The sequence below is a fragment of the Blennius ocellaris genome (assembly GCF_963422515.1).
Source record: "Blennius ocellaris genome assembly, chromosome: 14".
In the NCBI taxonomy this organism is placed as follows: Eukaryota; Metazoa; Chordata; class Actinopteri; order Blenniiformes; family Blenniidae; genus Blennius; species Blennius ocellaris.
This window is the reverse complement of record NC_137663.1, coordinates 20,917,120-20,930,280: the sequence shown is the minus strand read 5'-3', so window position 1 is coordinate 20,930,280 and position 13,161 is coordinate 20,917,120. Positions and strand designations below refer to the sequence as shown.

The following is a 13,161-nucleotide window of genomic DNA, read 5'->3' as shown; positions in this document are numbered from 1 at the left end:
GATAAAAAAAAAATGTCAACACAGATGGCTTAAATAGATGAGATAGTCATCTGTAGCATATAGTATGAATAATTCACTTAACAGGGGTCGCTTCTAAAAGCTTGTGTTACTGTGAATAAAGCACTACTGTGTTTCCTGATGTAGGCAGAAGAGGCAGAAAGGTGTACGGAGTAACTGACGCTCACCAAAAATTGTTTTGCAAAAAACCCTGCAAATTCAAATATCCCAGCATTCTAATAAAACAATGCAGATGTTATGAATCAAGGTCATTTTACTGTGTTCCCTGATCATAGTTTAATTATTGGTGGTTATTCTACTTCTTTAATTCATATTTTGAAATCAATTTAAATATTTATTATTGACTCTCCTGTGTCATGCATAATAGGTTTTAAGGTGCTAAAACGAGTAAAGAGTTTTTTTACTAGTCATGCCATAAGCTGCCAGAAGAGAGCAGCAGCTCCTTTTACTTTTTGCTTGCTCATGGTGCACAGCAAATCAGTTGAAGGGAAATTGAGCATAAACTATTTTTGCTGTTGTTGTTGGGGAAAAAACGATTGATATGCTTGCATACGAACATACTGACATGAAATTGAAGTTTTGTTGTTATTATTACCATTATTCGGATTAACCCCGGACGCCTCCCCAGGGAGGTGTTCCGGGCATGTCCCTCCGGTAGGAAAGCCTCGGGGCAGACCTGGGACACGCTGGAGGGACTATGTCTCTCGGCTGGCCTGGGAACGCCTTGGGGTCCCACCGGAAGAGCTGGAGGTAGTGTCTGGGGCGAGGGAAGTCTGGGCAACTCTGCTCGGACTGCTGCCTCCGCGACCCGGCCCCGGATAAGAGGCAGAAAATGGATGGATGGATGGATGGATATTACCAATTAGAAAATGGAGAAATTATAAAAGAAAGTTGCAAATAATGATTTGGAAAAAGAGGCCAATGTGACTAAAAGGATCTGAAACAAAAACAATTAAAGCTTAGCTTTTAAATGCTGTAATTATATCTTCATATTCTTAGACAAGACATAATGAAATCATGATATTGCGGGAGACTCGCTTTCTGCATTTTTGATATGAATAAACTCAAAAAAATGTGGAAAGATTTGAATAAATTCAAAAAGGCAAAGAGTGAGATACTGTTACAAATCATTTTTGAAATACAGAAATGATATTATATCAAAAATGACAGAAAATCAATGTCCTTGTATAACGGATACATTGAATGATTTAAACAAATGTTTGAATAATTAAATAGAAAAATTGCAAATCTCACATTTAATGTAAGAAATGTAAAAATAAAAAATATATGATGATATGATATTTAATTGGATAGATTGATTGCTTGATCCAATGATGGATTTTTGAATGAGTTGTTGTTGTGCATATCAGGTTAAATATTTACAGACTTAACTTTGTTTCCATGTGCAAATGTTAAATAAACTTCAAAGGTGGAGGAGTTTAAATACCTCAATCATGAGGGAGACATAATAATTGAGAAGAATTATCATTATGAAGATGGTTTATTTAAGATAAAATGAGTAGAAAATGTTTTACTAATTAAATATATAGGTTGTATAATAACTATAGTTAAAAAGGTTGTCCAAAAGAATAAACACTCAAGAAGAACAAAAACTTGGCATTTGTCATTTCAGGTGCGTTTTGCCTGGATATAAAACGATGCTAAATACATTATTATTAATAACATCAGTAATGTAATCCACAAACAAAAACAAGCAGGCACCATTGTCTCACACTTAGGCTTGAATTCATGATAATGGACCTTGGTCGCCATCTATTGGTTGATTAACAAACTGTGTGGAATCTAGTGGCATCTGGTGGGGAGGTTTCAGAATGAAGAGGATTGAATTCTTAAGATTGTAAGGTACTCGTGCACATTTCTGAGCTTGGGTTACTTTGAATTACAGATCATTTGAAGCCATCAAATATCCCGACCAGGGGATTAACTGATGACATTACCCATGAGGGCAGCCATTCTGGAATTACCTGGGTATCAGGACCTTAAACTACCATTGATTTAATCATTTATTCATGTGTTACATGACATAACTCTTCATAAAAAAACAGAATATAACATGGTTTCCATGAACTACTGGTCCTGCTCTCATCAGCCAAGTTCTTGTATTTATGTTCTTGTGCCTCAATAGCTTTAAGACAATTGGTTGCGGCCTGTCACCACCAGGCTTCCCTTTCTGGTGGGGCTTTTCAATTGCAATGCTTTTGGTCAATCTGCAGCTTTTCCCCCAGGACATTCTTCATGTTCTGTATCCGCCCATGTGTCTCCTGCCATCTCAGTGATTTCCTACATAATCAGATCATTTCGGTGAGACCGCCCTTCCAAATAGTCCAACTTATGCTAGCAGACTGTCAAAGACTACATAGGATTGAAGCGTTCTGTAAATGTAACATTGTCTGATTTAAGTCATCCACTTGATCTGTGTGAATTCTAAACATGTTTTTAATGTCCTGCATCTCCCTGATTAGTTCATTCAAGCTGGTGTTCAGAGTTTCCATTATGGAAACTACCATTTCCATTTCTACAAATCCTTTAAAGTTTTCCTATTCCTTGTTCAGTTGTGCATTGAAATGTCTTTTTGTTGAACTAGCAAATCAGACACTTGTGCTGAAGTTGTGTATGCATCAGATTTTAGCTTCTGGCTTTGCCTTAGGCAACATTCTGTATTGAGACTCTCACTCTGGGAAGAGGAAAAAAAAAATGTACCTGTTGAAGTTTCTTGAGTTTAGCAGTCACTGATGGTGATGACGCTTCGGCCTGGGTAGCCTTGCTGATGTTGATTTGGCCTTGGCCTGGTGGTGGTATGGTAGTTGGTTGTGGTATCTGGGTCTGTTGACAGCTGGAGTCCACATTGAAGTACATACATTTCCACCTACAAAATATAACCAAAGCAGTTGTAATACAAGCATCATATACACTCAGTTTAATTTGAAACATTATTTTTCATTGGTCCCCTGTTTAGGGACAGTAAATAGGCTGCAAATAGTCTGCAAGTGGCCTGCATGCAGCCTGATAGACTGGCTCTTACAGGGCTTTAGTAACCAATAAAACACAGACAATGTGACAATTCGATGTTCTGTGTGTCTATGTGGGCTTTGTCCAAGCTCCAAGATCCGCCCACAGTCCAAAAACATGTGCTTGAGGCCAGAATTGTGAATTTAATTTGCTGAGTGAATGTATGTTTGTGTTGGTCTGTCTGTCTCTGTCTGTTTGCCCTGTGATGGACTCATGTCCTGTTCAGACTGTACACAGCCTTTTCTCCATAGTCAGCAATAATCATCCCAGTGATCCCTTTATACAACATGAATGGTTTGTTGTAGGATTACATCACAGCAAGGAATGATTGCAATCCCTTGGTATAAGAGTATGTCTTTACAAAAAATAATAATAATAATAATAATAAATACAAAAAATGTTGAATTTGGACAAAGCACATCAAAACATAATATCTAAGATATTTGTTTGGTAGTTTTTTTTTCCAACAGTCGTGACTCATTAAGAACGAATGCTCTTTTTTTAATCATTACCTTCACCAACAAAAGCTCAGCGACCAACAACGTTCAGAAACCAACAAAGGTGGCCAAGAAGGTTGTTTTCGTCTGTATTTATTTATTTGTCTGTATGTGTGTATTTTGGTGAAGGTGTGCGCTTTGGTGAAGGTATGCGCTGTATCAAGTGCCCGTTCAAGTTACCTTGTTGTCAAGTTACTTTGTTGGCAAGTGACCAACAAAAAAAAAAGTGTTTTAGACAGCTGCAACTCATCCAGAGTCAAAAAGAACTTTGTTCATTATGCCTTCTTCATCAGTTTTCTTTTTAAATATAATTTCTTAAGATTCTTAATCATCTTGTTTGAATGTATTTCCTTTATTTCTCTGTTAAGTATATATACCTTTGTTAAGCATATACTATTATTGTGGTGATCATAGTGTGTATATTGCCATAGCATACCTGATAATGGGTGAAGAGTACGGTTTTTTTTCCTCACTTACAGTTTTCTCAATTTAAACTGCATTAACCACCGTTATCTGCCACTCGTTTTTTCATTAAATCATCAAAAAGACTTGTAAGTGTGACAGATTCTCATCCACAACTGTCAGGGACGACCGGCTTCACGTCAGCACGTGCGCTGCACGCGTGAAGACGACATCCGCTTCTGGTCTCCTCCCCTATCAGCTCACTATTTTAGGCCCGCCTACTAAAAATCTCTGCGATCCTATTGGTCAACCCTGGTCTTCTAGTTTTCTAGATCTAGTTGTACTAGATTAAAAAGGTTCAGCGTGACAGTATCACTATGTAGCCGTACACTTTGTTTCAGTTCCTGGCAGACTAAAGAAGCAGTCTATGTTTGTAATCCCATAGTTTATAGATACTACTGCAAAATCATTTTTGTTGTTGACATAAAACTTTCATTATCACGGAGTGAACCGTGTTGCTTTGGTGTTTACTTTTCTATGTGCAGTAGTTCTAAAGCGGGAGCGGCAGTCAGAGGTCAATGCCCGGTAGTAACCCGTGTGCGCATCATCGCATCACCCCACTGTCTGCTGGTGGAGCTCCTGATGATGGGATCTTTGTCATCATCAGTGAACCCGACCGAGATGCCCTACCGAAGTATTTAATTCATCCATCTGCTTGACTCGAAGTCCTTCAGGATTACGTGTCGGTTCATCTCCACCGGTGAGTCGCTCGCTGCTAGATGTTTCTCTCAATGCGGTTACCTTGTTCACTGTGCACCGGTGTTTTGCAGTGATTGGTCCCCCTGCTATCTGGTGACCGTACAGTGCGTATTAGTGCCACTACTGTGTCATGATAATAGTATTATCTGCTGCCCTGGTAAGCTAACGTTATTAGCATCTGCGCTTCAGCTTAACTGTAGCTGCTATATGTCTGGGAAGCTAGCTTTGACAGGCAACGCTCATTTCGGTTCTGTTATGCGGCCAAATCATATTAATCCGGGGGAGAAGAGGTGTGGGTCTGCGGAGAAGGTAAACCAAGCCCATGAGGTGGTTTTGTGATGTTCCCTTGGCTCAGCCTCTCGGCGTGTCTTGCTGTCGTGCTCGGCTTGTTTTTCTGGTCCCGCAAGCATCTATCTTCAGGTAAAGGTGTGCCTCTGCTGAAACTCAACTCTGCAAACTGTCTCTACAGGTAGTGGGCGTCCCTGTTGTTTGCTAATTAAGCATCAGATTTCTCCCCTAAATTGGAAACAAGTGACATTTTAAGGCAGTAGGGATGCACCGGAGATTATTTATTTGGTAAGCTTGCAATCGTGCTTTCTGTCTTGTATGTGTTAATGGTAGACAGCACTTGTTTTTTTCCATATGCATACTTTCATATAAGTAGAGCTTTTAATACGACTCTACAGAGTATAAACTAATGCTTATCCTCTAACTGTAAATACCGATTACAACATGCAGAATATGCACAGAATTTCTCCTTTGTGCAGGGAGGAGGCATCTCAAATCAACTGGATTCTGTCATATGTTTATGGAGATGTTTCGTCCCTTATCCAAGTGGCTTTATCACTTCATGAGGGGACTGGTCTCCCAGACTTATGCTCAAGCCCAGCTAAGCTGATTCACTTGTTTTCTGAAGTTAGTAGCATGCTTTAAATGCAAATCCAAATGAGTTTGCAGATTATTCAATCTAAAAACAGCACCATATAAAATATTAGTTATACAAATCTTGCGCTCAGAGTATTGAAGCTCCCAGTGCAGTTTCCAGTTGGGCAATCTTCGATCGGCTTTCTCAATGCTGTTAACATTTATGCAATCAAGTTTTGCAATACCACAAACAGTATGGTGTTCTAGTCGAGCCAATTTGTCTCAAGCTGTACTCTGATATCTGGACTTTGTTCGTCGCTTAAAAACTGGTGTGTTTTCTCTCCAGTTTTTGCAGCCTGTTCGTGTCGTCCGGCCATGGCACAGCAGGACGGTGCTGCCAAGAAGAGCCCCGCGGCTGCGGCGCTGCACTCCCACTTCATCGTGGGATCCGTGTCGGAGGAGAATTCGGAGGATGAAATCCAAGGAAAGACCGACATGCAGCAGGAGGAAAAGGGGAGTCGCTCCGTGTCGCCATCCTCAGGCAGCTCTGACAGCACCTTCGAAATGGGATTCGACCACATTGATGGCCCGATGCACAATCTGAGGTTAGAATTTTAATATCAGTCTTTCTACACAGCAAATGAAAAAAACATGCATTTTCTTTGACAGGCGGGATAAGCAGACATGAGTTTTACTCAATATTCCAACTTTTTATTTTGCTTTCGTCTTTTCTTGCTTTTCTTGCAGTGCATTGTTATAAGATAAACATATTATATGCAGCCTGAAAAACATTTTGTTTGTAACATGCATGCAAAACATTGAAGGTATTATTTTATGGTATAGGTTTAGCATCGAGGTTTTCCCTTTCCTTCGGTTGCCTCCTTCTTCAGTACACGTGAAAATATGTGGTTTCTCGAGTTGCACATTGCTGAAGGGATTCTTTGAGCACTGAGTGTGTGAGGTTGTCTGGGAGAGCAGGTATAGACTGAAAATACTCGAGCTAACTCTGAAAAGGAGCTTTTCAGCACTTTGTTTAAAGCACTTAGATTTGTTAGTTTGTCATCCAGCCCTTATGTTTTCATAAGAAGGAATAATGAACAGAAAATCTCCAACATTTCTCTACTTTTTTTAAAAATGTTTTTTTTAAACGTGACATCTAAATACATTTCATCTATTCCAGTGGTGTCCTCAGTGGTGCGTCATGTTGTTGACTCGCGTTTCTTTCTCGCAGAGACTGCATTTCTCCATGAGACTTGCAGTTCTCTGCTCAGCTAGAGATTAGTTGTGGTTTTGCCTGGTTAATTTTGTGTGGTGTGTTGTTCACAGTTAATCCTAGATAGGGGTGTCTTCCTTTCCAACTCTGGTAATATCCACTCTCTCAGGATGGAGCACACTCTCTCAGCTGGATATGAATCTGAGCCTTGATGTAGTGAGAACCTTTCCTCCCGTGCTGGTGATCTAGACCAGGGGTCGGCAACCCGCGGCTCCGGAGCCGCATGCGGCTCTTTCGTCCCTCCACTGCGGCTCCTTGAGCCTCTGTCCCACTGCAGTTCGTCCCGGAGCGGGACGTAAGGAGGCAAAGCCACCCAGAGTGCAGTCCCGCTACAAAGAGTGGAGTAAAATGTAGGCGGGTCGTGAACGACGCAGCGATGTAACGTCATTACACAACAATAATGGCACGAAGAACGTAGAATTGCGGCTGCAGGTCATGACAGCGGCTCAACTGGTATCTGAAGCTGGGAGCTTCCTGTACCCTTCACAGGAAAGCTGCTGCGCTGTGGAGCGCCGACAATACCAGGAGGTTCATTACAGACTTGTTGAGAGTGACGGCATATTATAGTGAAATATACAACAAATAAAGGACATTGAAAGCCACACCACTCACACTCATGGTTCTAGAAATCCCAGATCTCCCACATATATCTTGTATTTTAATAATGTGGGCTGAGAGCTGCAATGCATTATGGGAGTTTCTGTTTGTCGTGTTTTAAATGTAATTATTGGGGGTTATATTACATTTGTAGTGTAGGTAATAATTGTGTTGTGTTGTGTTTTTGTTGCTTAGTTCATGTAGTTAAGTTTATTAGTTGTAAGTTGGCAACCAGCAGTGAAGAAGGTTTTGTGTGTAGTGTCCTCCTGGCATGGTCTGCCTGTGGGACTGTCAAAATAAAATGTGTGAGGATCTTTGGGTGTTGTGTTCAGTGGGAAACTGGACCAAATCGCTCTTTGAGCATTAAAGTTTGGCGACCCCTGATCTAGACAGTGATGCAATGATGCAGCATCAGGCCACATACTCCAGCCAAACAAGCTCTGTCACACCCTCTTGTTGAAAATCATCCCTCCCCCTGTGATTTCCACATGGTTTCCACATGTCTCCTTTTAGGGGCGGAGCTCAAATAATTCAGCTCTGCAGAAAGTACTTGTTCTAACACGTAATTTTGCTGAATTTATTTGGAAGACATTTTTATTTAAAAAATTTTATGCGTTCATTTCATTTGCCAACATTCACATTTTTTTAAAACCAAGTTCTTTGATCAGTTGTGTTCCTCACACAAATGCTGAAAGTATCACAGACAACAGCCTAATCTTGTGCTACTGCGACAATAAATGTCTTATCAATCGGAAGCGCTGATACTTTTTTTATCTGCTGGCTTATAATCATGAACTCCTGAAAACTGTGTCCGCCTCGCAAACACTTTCAAGAAATAACTTTACTCTGGCAGCTTGATTGCAACTTAGTATCTTTTTTTTAAATTAGCTTTAGTAGCTATTGATGGCTGTTATCATATACATTGATTCTTTTTTGTTCTGTTTTTGTCTTGAAGCAGATCAAGCATGTCAGGACTGCACCTGGTGAAACAGGGCAGAGAACGCAGGCGCGTTGATCTCCAAAGGGACTTCACCGTCGCCTCTCCTGCCGAGTTTGTCACCCGGTTTGGTGGAAACAAGGTTATTGAAAAGGTAACTGCTGATTTATAAACGATCAACAAGCATATAGTTTCACTGCAGGATTTCCCTGTTGTATTGAACACCCCCGCTAATGATTTTTTACAATTCCAGTTCTATAACCTTGCATTTCTCTTCGAGAAAAGTAATTGGAAATTTGGATGCAGGGTTCTAGCACTCTCCTTCTGGGATGTTACAAATTTAACGGTAGTAACTGTAGGCTTTTGTCTATCCAGGTACTCATCGCGAACAATGGCATCGCGGCGGTTAAGTGCATGCGATCCATCCGTCGCTGGGCGTACGAGATGTTTCGCAATGAAAGGGCCATTCGCTTTGTCGTCATGGTGGCCCCCGAAGACCTGAAAGCCAATGCAGGTAAGCTTATATGAACAAATAAAACTCCAACGTAAGTGCACCAACTGTAGAATCAGGCCTGGTTAAAGTTTCTGATGCCATCACAGAAAAAAAATAGGAAAAAATATCAGATTTAAGTGAGGGCCACTTTTTTGCATGTGGTGCATCGTATGCATCGATGTATGCATCGTGAGTCAGTGGGATACCCAATTCTTTTGTTAACTCACTCAAGGTTCTGTCTTCAGCTTTTGCGGTAGTTGCCAAGAGCGTCAGCGTCTGTTTTAATGATTCATTCTGACATTTGAGATCGGTCATGATGAGAGGTCTGGAGAGCATGGCGCTCGCGAGATAACTTGCCATTTTTGTTCTATACCTGCAACACGAGATGCAGATCTCAATGGAACAACCTCATGGCTGTTGCTTTCTTCTGTTGGCTTATTTGTACTTGTTTTAAATAAAATAAAAAAATAAAAATAAAAAACCTTTCTGTGTTATGGGGACAAATTGTGTCTGAGGATACGATTGGCTGCTGCCTGCATGAAATGTTGTACTGCTCCTGAAGCTGTGGAGACATTTTCATGTTACAATTACAATACAGTGTCTCCTTTCACTGGAGTACTTTCTATTCTGTGGAAACACTCTTCTGTAAATGAAAACAGTGTGCTGGATATATAACGCCACAACAAAACTGAGTGTAGAACTATAATTGTTTTTGTTGGTTTTCCAATGTATTTTCAGTTCACAAATATCCAAAGGTGAGCAAATAATAAATAAATGCACGGTGTTTCCAAAGTCAAAGAGTAAACATCAAATAATCAATCATGATGTTGATTACTAAAGTTCACTCTTTGTTTTGGCAACAGTTTATGGAAGAAATAGCAAGAGGCTTAATTAAAATAGATACTATTGATTTCATGATAACAAGCTGTCTTTATAGTAATTGTAGCGTTGAAAATGTAATCCAGCCTAAAAGTACATTTGGAAAATGTAAATATCTTATGAGTGCACGTTCAAGTAGATGTTTTCATTGACAGGGGCTTTTTGACGCGATGATTGAAATATCATCGCATGTTCAATCTAAATGATCAAGAATCATGCCAATATTAAATAAAGCAACACATATTGTAGATCCACACATGAACATATTTACTGTGCACGCACATATATAAGTAAATTACCTACCTATATTACTTTGTCGATGTTTGGGGGAATGATTATAAAGGGATGAATATGGATCACACATGTCATTCTTTTTATAGGTAAATTAATCAAATTTGTGAGTAATGTGGACTCGTAAAGAACAAATCACTTCCAACAAGGATTCAAAGATTTTGAAATGGAGGTGCAGCAGGATTTAATCCACAAAGTAGCTCTCCAAAGCAGAGATTTTCTACATAGGAGTTCTGTAAAATAATATACACTGCTGAATGAATTGCAGCTCCCTCATGTAGATTATTTTAACGTCCACTGCCCTACTGTGTCTTTATGCTTGCATTGAAATGTTGCAAAATTTCAAAAAGTTTCAACAAACAGGACATTTTTCTCACTGCTGATTGTTGCTCATTAACCTGGTCCTGTTTTGCGTCACATGGAAAAATGCAGGTATCTTATTCATGGGTGTGTGGCATAGCAAAGAATATGAACTCATCCTGTTTTTCTTCCTCCCCCCCCCCTACAGAATACATCAAAATGGCAGATCATTACGTGCCTGTGCCAGGAGGAACTAATAACAACAACTACGCTAATGTGGAACTTATTCTAGACATCGCTAAACGTATTCCGGTTCAGGTACAACAAATAATTTTCCATAAGGTTCCCAAAATGTTCAAACATTCATTTATTACTTACTCTATTATGTATGTTTTTTTTCATAGGCTGTGTGGGCTGGATGGGGCCACGCTTCAGAAAACCCTAAACTCCCAGAGCTTCTTCACAAGAATGGCATTGCTTTCATTGGTAAGATGAGTCTTTGCATTTGCAACTATTGCTGATATTTTCTCGAGTCAATTCTTTAATTTATTTTTCTATTTTATTTTTCTTATTCTGTAGGTCCTCCAAGTCAAGCTATGTGGGCCCTTGGAGACAAAATTGCTTCTTCAATTGTGGCTCAGACTGCTGGCATTCCAACGCTGCCCTGGAGTGGAGCTGGTATAAAGAATCATCTGCATAAGAAAGCTGCAATTTATCAAATTTTATAGGCTTGACATCATAGATGTTTGAGCAACGTCTGCTATATGCAGTATAGTCGGCTTTGTTTGTTTCAAATGTATTGTTTTTGTAACAAATGGGCAACTGTCACACAATTACACAGAAAACTTAAATTCTGGATGTGTTATTTCTTTGTCAGGTCTGACTGTCGAATGGACAGACACCAACCAGAAGAAGAAACTTATCAACGTTCCTCATGAGTTGTATGACCTTGGGTGCATTCAGGATGTGGAGGATGGCATGAAAGTAAGCCCATCAATACAGACTACACTTTAATCCACTTTGTAACTGAATGCATACTGAGAATCTGTATGTATTCCCCTAAGGCTGCAGAGAAGATTGGTTATCCTGTGATGGTGAAGGCCTCAGAAGGGGGCGGAGGAAAAGGCATCCGTAAAGTCAACTGCGCTGATGACTTCCCAAACCTCTTCAGACAAGTGAGTGCGAGTTCAAGTCCCTCATTTGTCATTGGATTGCTCTTCATTCACATGTGATAACTGCAAGAATTGTTGTTGGGTTTTTTTTTCTTTGCTGGCGCAGGTACAAGCAGAAGTTCCTGGATCACCTATTTTCGTCATGCAGCTCGCCAAGCATGCCCGCCACTTGGAAGTTCAGATTTTAGCCGATCAATACGGCAATGCCATCTCCCTGTTCGGCAGAGACTGTTCGGTGCAGAGACGTCACCAAAAAATTATTGAGGAGGCTCCCGCTACCATCGCTACCATGGATGTGTTCGAGAATATGGAAAAGGTTGGTGATGTGGTTTGGATTGTTGCATTATTAATTTGACCATTCCATCTCCATCTTATTGCACATCGGTCTAATTTGGGTGAAATGACCCTGCAGAACACACAGCTGGAGATGGTATGAAGCATTTGCTCACCATTTAGAGGGTGCAAAAATGTCTTGTTCTCTCGCTTGAGATTCACATGTGAATTCGGCTTCTATATGATTAAACAGGTTTTTTTTTATGTACTCGCATTAAACATACTAACAAATACCTGCTAATAACAAACATAACTAAGCTCCTGTTTTGTCTTTACTCGGATTATAATTTTGTGTTAGGAATTTATTGAGCCTGTTTTGAACTCTTCTGAATTTATGAATGAGTCACTGGTGTTTCTGATTAATTTTCTAAGGCTTGAACTCTGGCAGTCAGAGTAGCAATTAGCATCAGTGCCATACTGTGGGTAGGGATTTGTTCTCATGTGAATGTAAAATGTCAATCAGAGGACATAGTTCATTGTATTTTGTGTCAGGCAGCATCGTTAAAAAAGGCTTTTTGTTGAGATTGCACTTACTTTTCTTTAAACAGCTTGACTTGTTCAGGTTTTCTGAAATTGTATGATTCAGAAAAGTCTAACCCTTGGATTAAACTACATTTGACACCTCTGAGTTTAACTCGGTGTACATGATTGTCATGTCATTCACCAGCATTCTTATATGAACATAAAGTAAGACATTTTTATTTCACTCAAGCTTTTTTTTTTTTTTCTTTTCTTCGTCAGTGTGCAGTGAAGCTGGCTAAGATGGTGGGCTACGTCAGTGCCGGTACAGTCGAGTACCTCTACAGTCAAGATGGCAGCTTCTACTTCTTAGAGCTCAACCCCCGTCTGCAGGTGGAACACCCCTGCACTGAAATGGTGGCTGATGTCAACTTACCGGCTGCCCAACTGCAGGTCAGTCTTGCGCACGCACGCACGCACGCACGCACGCACGCACGCACGCACGCACGCACGCACGCACACACACACACACACACACACACACACACACACACACACACACACACACACACACACACACACACACACACACACACACACACACACACACACACACACACACACACACACACACACACACACACACACAAAACATACACTAGTGCGGTTTGAATCTGCCTGCCTGTCCTGCAGGAGACAAAGTTAGCACGCCTCACTACCATTACCATTCTGACTGGCCCCCTGTCTCCATGGCAACTGACTGCAAAAAAAAAAGATAGAGAGAGAAATAATGAAACGAAGGAGAGTATGCAGAAACATTGTAGTAGGTTCTTGGGTTGCAGCAGCAACGTGTTCTG

General features: G+C 40.4%; 1 protein-coding gene across 5 annotated transcripts in view; it reads left to right on the top strand.

Annotated features, from left to right (window-relative positions):
- Window positions 1-4,583: 4,583 nt before the first annotated feature.
- The window catches only part of acaca (acetyl-CoA carboxylase alpha), a 34,162-nt gene continuing 25,584 nt past the window's right edge, over window positions 4,584-13,161 (top strand). For all 5 annotated transcript variants that reach the window (XM_080508560.1, XM_080508561.1, XM_080508559.1 and 2 more), the window contains exons 1-11: window positions 4,584-4,707; window positions 5,917-6,175; window positions 8,396-8,531; window positions 8,753-8,891; window positions 10,549-10,658; window positions 10,745-10,826; window positions 10,920-11,018; window positions 11,218-11,324; window positions 11,405-11,515; window positions 11,619-11,828; window positions 12,587-12,757. In XM_080508560.1, coding sequence (XP_080364686.1) covers window positions 5,946-6,175; window positions 8,396-8,531; window positions 8,753-8,891; window positions 10,549-10,658; window positions 10,745-10,826; window positions 10,920-11,018; window positions 11,218-11,324; window positions 11,405-11,515; window positions 11,619-11,828; window positions 12,587-12,757 — 1,395 coding nt within the window. In that variant the 5' untranslated portion in view covers window positions 4,584-4,707; window positions 5,917-5,945. The remainder of the gene's footprint in view (window positions 4,708-5,916; window positions 6,176-8,395; window positions 8,532-8,752; window positions 8,892-10,548; window positions 10,659-10,744; window positions 10,827-10,919; window positions 11,019-11,217; window positions 11,325-11,404; window positions 11,516-11,618; window positions 11,829-12,586; window positions 12,758-13,161) is intronic.